Below are 13,767 nucleotides of genomic sequence, written 5' to 3' on the forward strand. Positions count from 1 at the left end.
AGTTTTTATTTCACCAACTGTTTTTCAACAACTATATTTAAAACTAATTGAAGAATATCTAAAGGCTACTTTTTTATGCATATTATACTTTGCTGCGTAATTGCTGTTGGGAAATGCACACCCAACAACATGCCACAGTGAATAATAAACTAACCACCTTAAACCTCCTCTGCCTCTGGTGGCTACCCAGCCAGCATTAGGAATATAGAATTTTGAGTACCGTCAGGGTCTGGTAGAGATAGCAGAGGATATGTATCAGACATACATGTGCCAAGTTCAGATTATCATAGCATATCTAAAATTTTTTCTGATATTCTATTGTAAAAATGCAGTTTATAGATGTGTAAAAAAATATATTTTTTTGTAAAAGAAAAATAGTTGATGAATTTTCCAAGATTATTTTCTGGATAAGGGAATAATTTATGTTTGATTCGTACTTTCCATCATGGTTTAAGTTTTTTTGGTTTTTGACATTTTTTGGTTTGAACTGACATTTTTAACATAAAATATCAAACAACAGAGATGTGAAACTACTCATTTTATATTTTATTCATAACATTCCCAGATGGCACAGAATACTCCGTATCGAATTCGTATGCAGATTGTATCCATTGACTACCGCTCCGTCGCTTGTCGTCAATGGATACTATCTGCAGACGATTTAGATACGGAGGATTCTGTGCCGTCTGGGTTAGTGTCACTGTAACTGCATAGGGTATAAAAGTGGAGCTGTTTCAATGTAGTCATCGTATCAAAAATATATAACGTCGTTGTAGCATCCAGTGTACCAGCACTCTTATCAATCACCATCATATAGTCCAGCTTAGTCCATTAGCAGCACTTTTCAGGAGTCATCCGAAATTTGGTTTCAGAATTCCAACTGCATTCTATATTACCTCTGAATCTTTCAAATTAGGTATTCTTAAATCATTTTTAAATCATGCTTATTTGGAAATTCATCTTGTTGCTACCCCCTATGTACTGGAATTGCGTCCACCTGGAACATTTCCTCTGGGTAAGTGGCATTATGTTGCAGTTGTGAATTCTTGTATCACAGGATTGTTGAATAGCAGACAATCTGTGGTGGCCAAGGAGGTTTTAATATCCAGAGGCGCTGTATTCGAGTTTTAAGCACGGTCAGAATTCCGCCATCTTGGTTCAACAATTTTCAGACTTAGTCTCAAACAGTGCACATATATAATCAAGTATTCTATTCCTTTATCACCTCTGATATATAGAATGAAAATGCAACAGTTACTTCTTGATGGGCGTCGCAGTTTTCTGATCGTTCATCGTACTACAGTGTATATTAAACTGTTCATATACATAGTCATATCGTGGTGATAATATATCGTCGTGAACATACTTTCGTACTATTATTGCGACCGGTTCACTATCGTAAGATTTCCATTGGCTTTAATTTTATTAATTACCAGTAGAAGTGCGCATTGAATTGAAATATGAAAGTTATTCTTTGTAACCTAGAGAGTAAACAAAAACAAAAAAATTTAATTTCTTATACTTCTTAGATTTTATTTTTAATATTTTTGCATGCTTATGCTAAGTTTTTTTGGTTTAATCATGGATTTAACGGGTTTTTAAAATTGAAATTCAGAATTAAAAAAATTGTGGAGGCGATACACCTCAGGCGAGTAATCGACGTGTAAAAATCGAAACTTTTATGTCAAATGAATGCGGGTAAATAGTGAAATTAGAGATTGAGATTGTATTTTTTTACCAGAGGCCGGTGATTCAAGGTCTAAAATAATGCCTTATTTATCACTAGGTGCGCTATTAATTGAGCATATACGTAATCACAGAAAAATACCTATCTGTAATAATATATAGGATAATGTTTTACGCACCTCATCTTCGAGCATACGAATTGTGTGGAAGGTACCAATGGGCTGGAATACTCTCTTAGATTTCTTCAGCTTCGCCACTGGAAAATACAAATGAAAGAGATTTATTTAAAGGTCTTCTATATGATGGTGGGGAGGGAACTAATTTACAAGTAAATTTAGATTTAATGCTTTCATGTCCTGCAGTACAAGGTCAAGTCGAGATGAGACTGGCAAGAGAGAGTTAGCTCGTATCATCTTGGGACCTGGGCAGGTGCAGCCACGTGGTTTTGGTATGGGCCATGGTGAGTGCTTTGAGAAGATGAATGAAAACCATGTCAAATTTTTATTTTTTAATGTCATCTGTTTAATAACCACATATTTGAAATTGTTTACACTAAAAAATCACCAACCCAATAGTATGATATTGTTTATACTTCATTCCTCTGAAGAAGACACACTTTGCCCACTCGTCATTTCTACTTTCATGACACATCGATTGTTGAAAACTCATGCAATCATGTCCAAAATTCATTTGCTTATCCTGGGATTTGAACCCAAATTTCCAGAATTCACACCTAATGAACTGCATTTTCTACCTCTGGAGAGTTTTGTTAGCTTTTAAGGACAAGTTAATTTATCCCTGCAGTAATACGATGTCACTAGATAGCATGTCTATGTTAGCACCTCAGTTCCAAGGCTAACACCATAAGAAAGATTCCTAGAGTATTCAATATGGAAATTATTTAAGGAAATATCTGTGGAACATCCAGTGGCATGCCTCTACAGAATCACTTAAAAGTGCACATAATGTCCAAGCTTCTAAATTCTGTCTTCACTCTTTTACGGACACCATTACCATTGCCATCATACCAATCTCTCAAAAAATTAGAGTTTTTAAATAAAAGGATTTCATTCAGCTGGCTTAAATTCATGTTCTGTAATACTTTCGGGGAATGTAATACCTATCTAAATGAAGTTTTATTTCAGTCACCTCCAACTTACGGACACCTCTCACTAACAGACACATTACTTAAACATAGTTTGGATGAATATAAATCTCCGTGTATGAGAGGTTTCACTGTAATAGGATTGAGAAATTATGCAGTCTAATTTGCTGCCCTTTGATCATGTATGCCTGCAGTAAACCATGTTGCCCTATAAAGCATACAAAACTCCTCTTGGAAAGAAGATGCTTTGGTAGCTCAAGAGGTATGATACCCAGATCAAATTCAGGAGATCAGGGAACAAATTCTAATCGAGGCAAATGATGCTGGTTAATTGGTAGTTACTTCCTCAAATCCTGTAATCAAGTTGAAATGTTTAAAACTTTGAGGTAAAATTCTAGAAAATGTTATTCATATTTGAAACTCAGTATTTTCAAAGTGGTAAAATTTTTATTCTTGAGATACAGGTAAATGTTAAAAAGAATTTTTCTTTCAGCCATGAAAATTTCAAGGTAACAGCCTGTGCTTTGAACTAATAATACAATAGGAAAAAGATTAATAAAACTAGCCAACCAGCATTCATGCATTCTCCTTAGTGAACTCAGAACATTACAAAATCTTAAAATTTACAGAAACCTCATTTAATGACAGCCTTTCATAGAAGTTACATGTGCAAGTGTGAAGAGATTCCCTGGAGCTGTACTCCGTATTTTTTTCATTTCATCATATGAATGAATTATGTATCTCATCCTATACAATTTACTTAAATCAAACTGTGAGAGACCTAAAAATGAAATGACCCTCACAAATTAAAATAAATAAAACAGCTATATTAATAAATTTCTGCTATCACTTGAAATTATACACAAGATTGCTGTACTAGTTTTTAAAACTCCACTTAGGATAACACAGCATTAAAATTAACCCACTATTTTTATGCCATTTGATGGGCATCATAGAATACTTTTTGTTAGGATTTTTATCAGTTCACTATAATTATACACTAAATATATTTAGCTTAGATTGGATCAGAAACCTATACTCTCTAATGGCCCATTTAAAATAATTATTCCTACCGGGGAAAGGGCACCCAATAGCTTTGAATATATGTTTATTGTTGAATTTAGCTACCATTATGAATTCCTCCCTTGTGAGTTCCCTCTACTCAGAAAATCATCTATTTAAGAAAAGAAGTCCAGTTCCATGTGCTAATTCAAATAATTTGGTTGCATAGTCATTTTCCCTGATCCAATCCAAGTGGCTGTTATAATTAGTGTGTCATTATAGCAAACCATTGGAAATCCTAACGCATGTTAATTTATTTTGTGGTAGGACTGAAATTATTCTTTAAGTGAGATGAGTGTATTTCCTCACAACTTTTTCCTGGAAGTGGGGTTTTATTTGCCTTGATTACTTCTGGATCCCTACTTTGGAGCTTAATTTTGTAGGATTTTGTGCTGCTGAGGTGAAACTTGGTCTTCTAATGAGCAAGGGCCAACTTGAAGTTGAGGTTGTCTGTGCACGGAACATTGCTGCAGCCTCCAAAGACTATCCTCCTGGTAAGTGAGACTGCCCCGCCATTGGGGTTACACCCCTGGCCTGACTTGACTGACTGAGATTTAATATTCTGTAGTGGCACGCTAATGAATGATGCATTTTAGCACAATGTAGACATTGAAAGTAGTGACTATGCTGACATGACAGCCAATAGTTGTATTAAAAGAAAGCATAGAGATAACCTTGCCATGAGTAGCATTTGAAGATTAGTACCAGCATATTTTAGCCTAGTGGGAACGATAATGGGTCACTGAAAAAATATTATTGTGTTCATATCATCACATATTGATCAAACTCTTGAATGGCATAAAGGCAGTCAGAAGTAATGAATAGGAGCTATAATGTCTATAAGAATTTATACTCAACATCAACACATTAGCCTCAGAGAAAATGGACAAGTCCAACCAGAGAGAGGTCTATGCAGAGTACCAAATGTATATCTCTGAGATCAGGACAGTATGGTACATAGAATATATTTTCGGGGAGTGCCAAGATTAATGTAAGTTTAGGTTAGTAATTTTAAATAAAAAAGAAAGAAAGATAGCTCTAAGCAGCAGATAGCTGGTGATAGTTTAAAAACGCTAAAACTTTTCTTCATTTCGGGGGTTACTGGGGTGGACCTGCTGGGTCATCCTTGAGTGAGGGTCCAAAGGAGAAGCTTAATATCCAGCGGGATTATGGTGGTGCGTTGATTGCATATAGAGTATCCATAGTATAAGTTGGTGCCAGTATCTATCTGTTGGCTCTAACAGGGCATGGAAATGGAAAGAATCCTGGTGGTCAAAGACTGAAAAATTCAATACTCTGTAAAAAATAGGATGGTGGAACTTGAGGACAGCTGTCATATACAAGAAACTGTGTAAAATTTGATAAACCAAAAATGAAAAAACTATCGACTCGTTGTCAGTGCCTTGGAAAGATTATAAAGTATGCTAGAATAAAATGCTTTTTGGGCTTTTATGCGGTAAAAACTCCATAGCCTTACAATTCCATTGAGAAAGCTCTACGTTAGCAGCATAATTTCTCCTCAGCTCTAAATAAGATTCCAAAGAAAGTAAGATGTTTTTATGAGCTTTTTTATTGAATTTTCACCTTGCTTGATTAATAGCTTTTTATTCTGACTAACAACTCATATAATTGTGGTAGTGATTCATTAATTTCTCAATTCAACAGACTTAAATTGCATTCATTATGAACTAATTAATTGCAATAGTATTTCCATTGCCTACTTCCAAGTGGAAATGACAGTATTGTGTGTAGTGTTTATATTTTAGCTGCAAGATGTTTTTTTATCATATTTAATTTTTAAATTATGTAATAAGTCATTATGCCATTTTACCGTGGGATATTTTTCTTACATTAGGAACAAAGGCAGGCATGTGTAATTTGTTTGATGTTAAAAGGGGAACAAATAATTTTTGAGTAACAGCGTAACTGCAGATGATAGAGCTATGAAGAGCTTTGTGAAAATATTATTTCATTGATGTTGACAATAACTGGCTTGATAATTGGCATTATTCAATGAGGGGTAACTAATTCTAGTGAAACGTATAATTCTTACAAGTCTTAAGTGACACAATTGATTGCAGTTGATTGTGAATTTCCTTCGTGTTATTCAGGTTAGAGCTTACTCAGATTTTGATCAGGCAATGAAGTTGTTGGTAGGAAGGGAGTAAATAGTGATTGAGTGCATACGTTACATGCATCATAATTTCAACTTAAATATTATTTTTTTAAAAAGGAATGAATATTATGTGTACCATTTAAAAAATTCCCAAGATGCAATAATACAACATTTTCTGAGTTCAGACCTATCTTAGTTTGGTTGGTAAATGTAGCGTATGACTTTTCATCACCACATGTAGAGACATATTTGAACACTTTAAAAATATCTACAGATGAAATCCCTGCACAGCCATGTCAACCTATAGAACAGCAAACAGCTGCAGCATCTCATTATTTTCTGTCGCCGTCAACATGTAAAAAATTGCACGTTCGCTAGTTAGAAGTGTTTTAAATTACTAAAGTGCATCAATGCATTCAGCTTGGATTTTTAAACTGGCATGATAGGGGCTGAATTTTAATTGCTAATGAATTGTATGGTAAAAATAAAACTGCTGTAGGTCTGCCAGCAATTTGCATCACAACTTGGAAATAAAAGAGAGACTCCACAGGTGTGCTAGTCAGCTTGCTCTATGACCCCTGCTTGCTTCATAAAAGACCTCAATTGCTTTATAATTTAAAGTGAAAAACTTTTTCAGGGCCAGTTGAAGAGGACCTTTTTCTTTCCATAATATGTAAAGGTATTTCTTTGGTCAAGCAATTATGATGGAAGCATCACTAATCAAAAAGTTCCAATGATTTTCTTACATGGCATATTGTATATTAATTAATATCTTTATAAAAATTTGTCAGAAGTTGTTTTTTTAAGGGATATAGGGGAGATTCTTTCATAGGTTACAATGTCAAGCTATTTTTTAATAATAGTTTTAAAAATTTCAGATGCGTTTCCCTGGTCCATCAAATATTAATGCGGCAAAGATGTGGAGGTTATGAGTGAGCTCTAACACTAGAAATAAAATATTTAAGCACTTATATCATTTTCCTAAGATTCATGTCTTATCCAGTGCTAATGTCCAGAGATTAGAGGGACCAAAAATTGAAATCTTAGCACTCCGATTCCAGGATCATGATACCGGAAACTGTAATCGTTACTCACTAGGCAACATCTTTTGCTGGGTCTACAATGCATACAACCAACAGGAAGACTTATGTACCAAGATATGATTTAAATCCTTTTAACTACATTAAAATTTTTTGGTATATTTTTGAAGATTTGTTTATCATAATCTTCTATGCTTAATTTAAGAAACTAATATTTTTCATCCCTGTCACAGCTTATTGACTTCCTACATTTCAGATTTGTAATAACTGAATTTTTTATTTCATTAAGGTACCTATGTAATTAAATTATCTCTTTGCTGAATTTATATAGGTTTCACTTGCATCATCATATATATTTATATTTTTTGAATATGCATCTCTTAGAGATAATATTAACCATACTCTTCCTCAAATATTAATTTTTAGGAGGAGAGATTGGAATTTTCATGGAATAAATCCCATTTCTTCATTGTAATTTACTAATCCCAGAATGATATATTATCTTCGCATCTCTTTCTAAGCTAGTAGGTGCTAGGGGCATATTTTGAATTGCCTATGTGCAATTAGACTGGAATGACATGGAGTTGACAACAACAGGTCCCTTTACATTGGAATAAACCATTACTAACAAATTGTCATTTGCAATGAGTCATTACTAATAGCCAAACTTCATATGTTTGAAAATCAATTATTTCTTGGATAGTGCTTCCATGGCTTTTTTCTGTATTGAATTTTGATTGTAATTTTATGTGTTTGACTGAGTGGATTTTTATTCTTGGATATTATGTTAATCATAAACTTCAATATTTTTGTTTTGAAGCTGATTTTTAAGCGTAGACATGTCTAATTTGTTAAACAATAATATAGGTACTTAATTGTATTATCCTGTGAACTATGAATGCCACTAAGCCTGAACATAACCTACTTATAATGACATGAATTAAATCCAACTTCGGAAAAACCTAATATAATTGATGATATTATTCTGAAGCTATGTCACCATACTTCAATGCATCGATAGTGAGTCATTTTTTCTTCACCTTTATTTTCATTCATGAGATAGCTCAAGGAATTTTTTTCCTATTTTTCACTAAATTCCTCCTCAATGAAGTATCCTTTGTGTAAATATGTAGATTTCAACAAGTTATCATAAAACTCTTTCTGATAAAATCATTTGATATCCTTTAATGCATTTCTAATTTTGGACTTAATTATGAATTAAAAATAATTCCGAAACTAATTAGTTTAGTTCTGCACTGAAATGTCTCTGCCTGCCTTTCAATTTTTGGCTTGAAAGACTTAGTTGTGATAGACTCAGCTTTGTATTGTGATAAGCTAAATTATATTTGTAGACAAAATTAGTTTCTCTCTCCTTTTATTTCCAATTTGTGCATATTTCTATTATTATATTTTGACATTCCATTTTCATATTCATTACATAGCTTCCTAAGTGTTTTTATTGCAAAGCTTCTTACAGTTACATGAGCTATCTGCTGACCTTTTCCATGGTGAAAGATATTATTTATGGCACCATAATTTTGGATCCGTATAACCCAATCATGGATGTTTCTAGTGCTAATTAGTATCATTTTGTTTGCCTTTCAACTTTTACGAGGCTTTCTCTTCTCACTAATTGTGAGTGTAGTCTTTCCTCAATATGCTAGCCACTACATCCTTTTTATCTCAATGGGAAAGTCTCCTTTTTTAATTTAAAAGCTTCTAACTTATCATTATTTTGTCATCAGTAATATTTTTTTTGAAACCATCATTTTCAATCCAATAGCAGTCCTTTGCTTTGATGACACCAAGTTTAAGTAATATGCATTTCTTTTCACTATTAACTTTCAACATGTTTTACAATGCAAATTCTCCCTTGGTCATGATTCAGATACGTACGTGAAAACCTACCTCCGAGATGGTCCACGCTGGCTGCAAAAGAGGAAGACACGCGTTATACGGCGTTCCATGGAGCCCCAATATCGACAGACACTACGGTATTCTGCACGAGACGTTCTGGGTCGATCACTTCTCATCATGTTGTGGGAAAGAACACAAAGGAAGGGCTTTGTCATTGGCATGGAGGTATGTCCCTACAAGAAATTCTTAATGCCTAGGAATTTATCCCTGTTCTTTTTTTTGCTAAGATTATCTACAGCTAATACTAGGTAGCAACAACCCTAGCTAGCACAATTATGTAGAATATACTGAGTTTCCACAAATTCCCAGGTTTTTATGTTATGATATACAGCAGACTTCCAATTATCCGGCTGCAGCTAATCCGAGTTGTGGCTTATCCGTGCATGAGTTTTACACTTTTTCGATGTTTTACATGGTCTTAAAAAAAAAAAATGATGCAAAAGCACCAGGATATTTGCATTTTATTGCTAGGGTACACCGGACTTATTATTTCTATTATAATTCCCTTCATAAAATGGAATTATTTTATTTACTTGCTGACAAGGAATGTTTCAAGTCTACTTGGATGTTTTCTCTAGCAGTCTAATGACGATCAGCGGCGGGAAAAAACTCTTCATTAATTTTTAAAGATTCATCAACGTCTAACCAATCGTAAATTAGAAAAAATGTTATTAACGTTCTTTAATTGCATATTTCATATAGAAAATTCGCAATTATTGCCGTGGCCTCGCATGCGGTTGAATATAGCACAAGGGAACCGAGGATTTCGTCGGACTTGAGCATGCTTACGCTGCGATGAGTCAAAGTCAAACTGGAGAGGAAGGGAATAGTAGAAGTGAAGAAAGCGAGGGAAGTGGAAGAAGAGATAGCATGAGTCATAGTTGGGCACTCACCCGCGTAGACAATCTTTCATAAGTCCTGGTTTCCTATAACCACTGCTGCATGATGGCATGATTGTACACCCGTTGCCTTCATGGGAATTCCGTGTTCCTGTTTTCCAAGCATCGTGGTGTGCGATCACGCTCAGTGATCACGAATCCGCATCCTGCAGCAGCGGACGCGACTATGCAGCGTGGTGCCTGGCAGTGTAGTTTCCGACACCGCACATGAAAAGAAAGCCCTTAATGATTTCCGGAAAGCAATCTAAAATAACAGATGATGTGCATAAATAATATCTAATCACTTGATTTGTATAAATTATGAAAATTATATGATATTCAAGTGAAATTTTGGATTATTCATGTTTTTCAATTATTCGTGCTGCCACTCGCCATCATTAGTCCAGATAATTGGAAGTATGCTGTATGTTGCAAAGAAGGATTTTGCATTGACATTTGACTTGATATTTATAAAGAGGGAGCAGATCCATGGAATCCAAGTACATACATACATACATTCTTTTCCAAAACATATGGATTACCAATTGTGCTAACTGGAACAATGGTAGCAAACTTAGCTCATTTTTTTCACGAACTGGAGTTTTTGACGATAGATAATTACCAGAATAAGGATTTGTTACAAGCTGCCAGGCTGTAGCAGTTTTCTCAATCTGATATGTGTTCAGAAGTGGAAATTAATTCAAGAGTGTAAACTTACCGAGCCTGGTTTAATCTCCTTGAATAACTTGCTCTGCTACATCCTCTAATTCCTTAATTATTATTGGGTACACACAGCTGCACTTTGTTCATTCATCACTTGATTGCAGCATTATGATCACTTGGTGAGACTGCACCGAACGCTATGGTACTCTCACTTGTTTTCCACCCTTCTGCTCCGTGGTAATCAGAAGCAAGTGAGGATTTTCTTGTGCACCAAACTGGTGGGTGATCGGTACCTTGGTGTCACATCCCTCAGTTCCATGACGTCACAACACTCACCTCCTCACTGATAAGAGTTGATTGCTCAATGCAACCATTAATCCTTCAGCTGCAGTAGCTGGATTACAAATCCTCCATTTTGTACAGGAAAATTTGCTGAGAAGGCCTGAGCCTTTTTTCTTCTGGGAGGGGCAGAAAAATCCTTGTACATAATCCCCTCCCTACTCCTTTTGCAAGGGGTCCGAGAGTAGGACCGCACTCACTTAGGGATGGTTCAGTGAAAAGAATGAGTGAATATTTATTAATGCTCTAGGGCAGTGGTTCCTGAAGTGGGTGCTACCGCCCCCTTGGAGGTCTAGTCCATAGGGGCGAAAATTGCCAAGTAGGCGGCAGGTCCTGAAAATGTGACAAATGCATAGGCTTAGTAACCTTCCTTTTGTCCCCATTTTCAGGCTTTGTTTTCAATTTCTTCATTGTTTCCCGTATCTAGAAGTAATTTAAACCATGTTTCCTTACATTTTAAAGTAAGATAGGTTGAAAAGTGTTTTTCTGAGCCTTTCTCACACAAGTTTTTTTAGGTTTTAAAGAAATCATAATACATAGTGACCTTATAATGCCAGTGGGCCAATCTCTCAGCCCAGGGGGTATGTGCAAAGAGCCAATCTATCGGCTGGTTTTTTTTTACACTCACGCCTTCTACCTTTTGTGCTTCATTTAGCTTTTGAAACTGTTTATTAGTATCTACCATGCTTTAACATATGCGCAAATATGAAGAGCACATAACACAAAAATTAGCTTCAGAAATTGCTTCTTAGACTTGGTATAAATTTTTAAGTGCAAACCTAAAATTTGCCAAAAAAAAAGAAGCCCTGGCATTTTTCAGAATATCAGGAAAAATAGGCTGGCTTTAAAAGGTTTAAAGATAAGAAGGACAAGGGATAGCAGGGAAGAAGAGACAGTCAAACTTTCTTGTACATACTCATTTCCCACAGCTACTGGTACACTTGTACATCTACGTTTCTGACTGCAAAAGGAGTAAGGTTTCAAAGGCATTTTCTTGTCTTCTTGAGAGGGTAATCTAAATGGTCCTTTTTCTAACCAGGCCAACCAAGGTCTTGGAGGAGGTGAAATTGCTCTGGATCGTCTACAGCTCACACGACTGACCTTGGCGTGGTACCCACTCTTTCCACTGCGGTCCTTATCCGGTGCCACGGCCAATGCCAGCGATGCTTACGAAGGTCCAAGGGGTCCTGATGGAGGACCCTCCTCTGAGGAAGATGATGATGGCAGCGAAGAGCCAAATATGTCATGACCAGCTCCTTACTGATCATTTGATACACAAGCTGAAGGGATACTCTTTTTGCAAAGAATTAACCAGGGCAGTCCAAGGCTCCGAAATGAATTAGAAAAGAAAATTTTTATTGATTTTATAAGATATATATTATCTGATCTTGGCCTAAGTGTGGGGAAAACTTTTCTCTTGTCTTTATCCTCTTGGCCAATACTGTCTTTGTCATTTATTCCACTGTGTGGAAATTTCTAAAGAATTTTCATAAGCATTCATTCAGCATATCTTGGTGAAGTTGACTTTTTCATATTTTCCATAGCAGTTGATAAGAAAAGAACTATATATATATGATGTGTTAATTAATGTTTAAAATTTATAGGAGACCAGTCAAATGTTTATGAGTGAATTATTATATTGTGATGAGAAAGAATTTAATGATTTAAAGGTAGAAAGGTAGATATTTTTTTTGTGAAATTGAGACTTATGTATATGGTTATTTGAGTTTTGCCTTGGCAAAAATTGAAAAAGAATTGATAGGATTTTTTTAATAATGAAAATTAGGTATTTCTTTGAACCAAAAATATAGTTTTTTTGACAATAAGAGTATTGGTCCCTAGAAGTGGTGCAATGAGTTGTTTAAAAATGTCCTTCCAAGACAAGATTATGCTTTAAGAAGAAGTATATACGGTGAAGTCTTGAATTTTCCTTCAATTTGGTGGTGGTACGCTCTGAATTTAGACTGTTAAGGAAAACTTGATTGTCAATCTGAAGCACTACCAGAGGAGATAATACATAGTTATGGGATGTTGCAATTCATAGGAATTGAATTTACCATCAGTGGCGGCTCATTGAGTGAAGTGAGTGAGGTGCTGCCTCACCTATATTTTTGAGAATAAATGAGAATGTCAATTTTCACATAAATTTTAATATTCAGGAATTCATATTGAGTTTTTAAGGCAGAATGATGTAGGTAGAGTAATTCAAAAATTTGTAGCACAATGCTCCTGAGGGGTGCTGAGATTTCTGTCAATCTGCAACTCTTGAGTCACCTCTACAAGTGAAGCCCTACTTTACTAGTTAAGTGTGAGGTACAAGACAGGGAAGCAGAGGAAATGAGGATACGAGGTCGAGGAGCATCATCAGTTGCCATGGTTACTGCATGCCAGGTGGTGTGCTTTTTGCAGCACTTCACTTATGCAGGAACCTCTGCGCTATTTTTCACTCCTGTTAGCATTGCCTTAGCTCTCGTAGACTGTCTACCTGTCCACCTATCGTCTCTGAATAAGTGAGCATTTCCTGCTGCAACCTCTGAGGCCATTTTTCAGTTTATTCATAACTCCATTTAATAGACAGAATTCAAAACATAAGAAGGGCCTCATTCAAAGTGATAAACCTACTCCTCAATCAGTGGCATAGCAAGGGGGGGTCCAAACCCCCCAATTCCCCAAAATATGCTAACACAATAACTTTGCTTCATAAAAGTAAACAAAATATGGAAAAATCATGAATTCGCAAAATATTTCTTTGAAAAATGAGTTTTTTTTCGATTATGAAAAGGGTTAAAATTAGTTTTAAACCCTCTACTTAGTACCCTGATTTTCAAAAATCCCTTCCCTGGTTTTGAACCCGCCCCCCCTGAACGAAATTCCTGGCAATCCCACTGTCCTCAATAAGACTTCAATGTCCTACCAGATTGTCAACAGCAGGAATATAAATTTAGATCAGGTGCTTTCTTA

The 13,767-nt window shown here is 35.5% G+C and overlaps 1 protein-coding gene across 1 annotated transcript in view; it reads left to right on the forward strand.

Moving 5' to 3' along the window:
• The window catches only part of LOC124163505 (regulating synaptic membrane exocytosis protein 1), a 444,545-nt gene extending 431,028 nt beyond the window's left edge, over positions 1 to 13,517 (forward strand). The window contains exons 27-30 of the mRNA XM_046540458.1: positions 2,049 to 2,146; positions 4,237 to 4,347; positions 8,898 to 9,091; positions 11,846 to 13,517. Coding sequence (XP_046396414.1) covers positions 2,049 to 2,146; positions 4,237 to 4,347; positions 8,898 to 9,091; positions 11,846 to 12,055 — 613 coding nt within the window. The 3' untranslated portion in view covers positions 12,056 to 13,517. The remainder of the gene's footprint in view (positions 1 to 2,048; positions 2,147 to 4,236; positions 4,348 to 8,897; positions 9,092 to 11,845) is intronic.
• The last annotated feature ends 250 nt before the right edge of the window (positions 13,518 to 13,767 follow it).

The sequence above is a fragment of the Ischnura elegans genome, chromosome 8 (genome assembly GCF_921293095.1).
Source record: "Ischnura elegans chromosome 8, ioIscEleg1.1, whole genome shotgun sequence".
Lineage (NCBI taxonomy): Eukaryota > Metazoa > Arthropoda > Insecta > Odonata > Coenagrionidae > Ischnura > Ischnura elegans.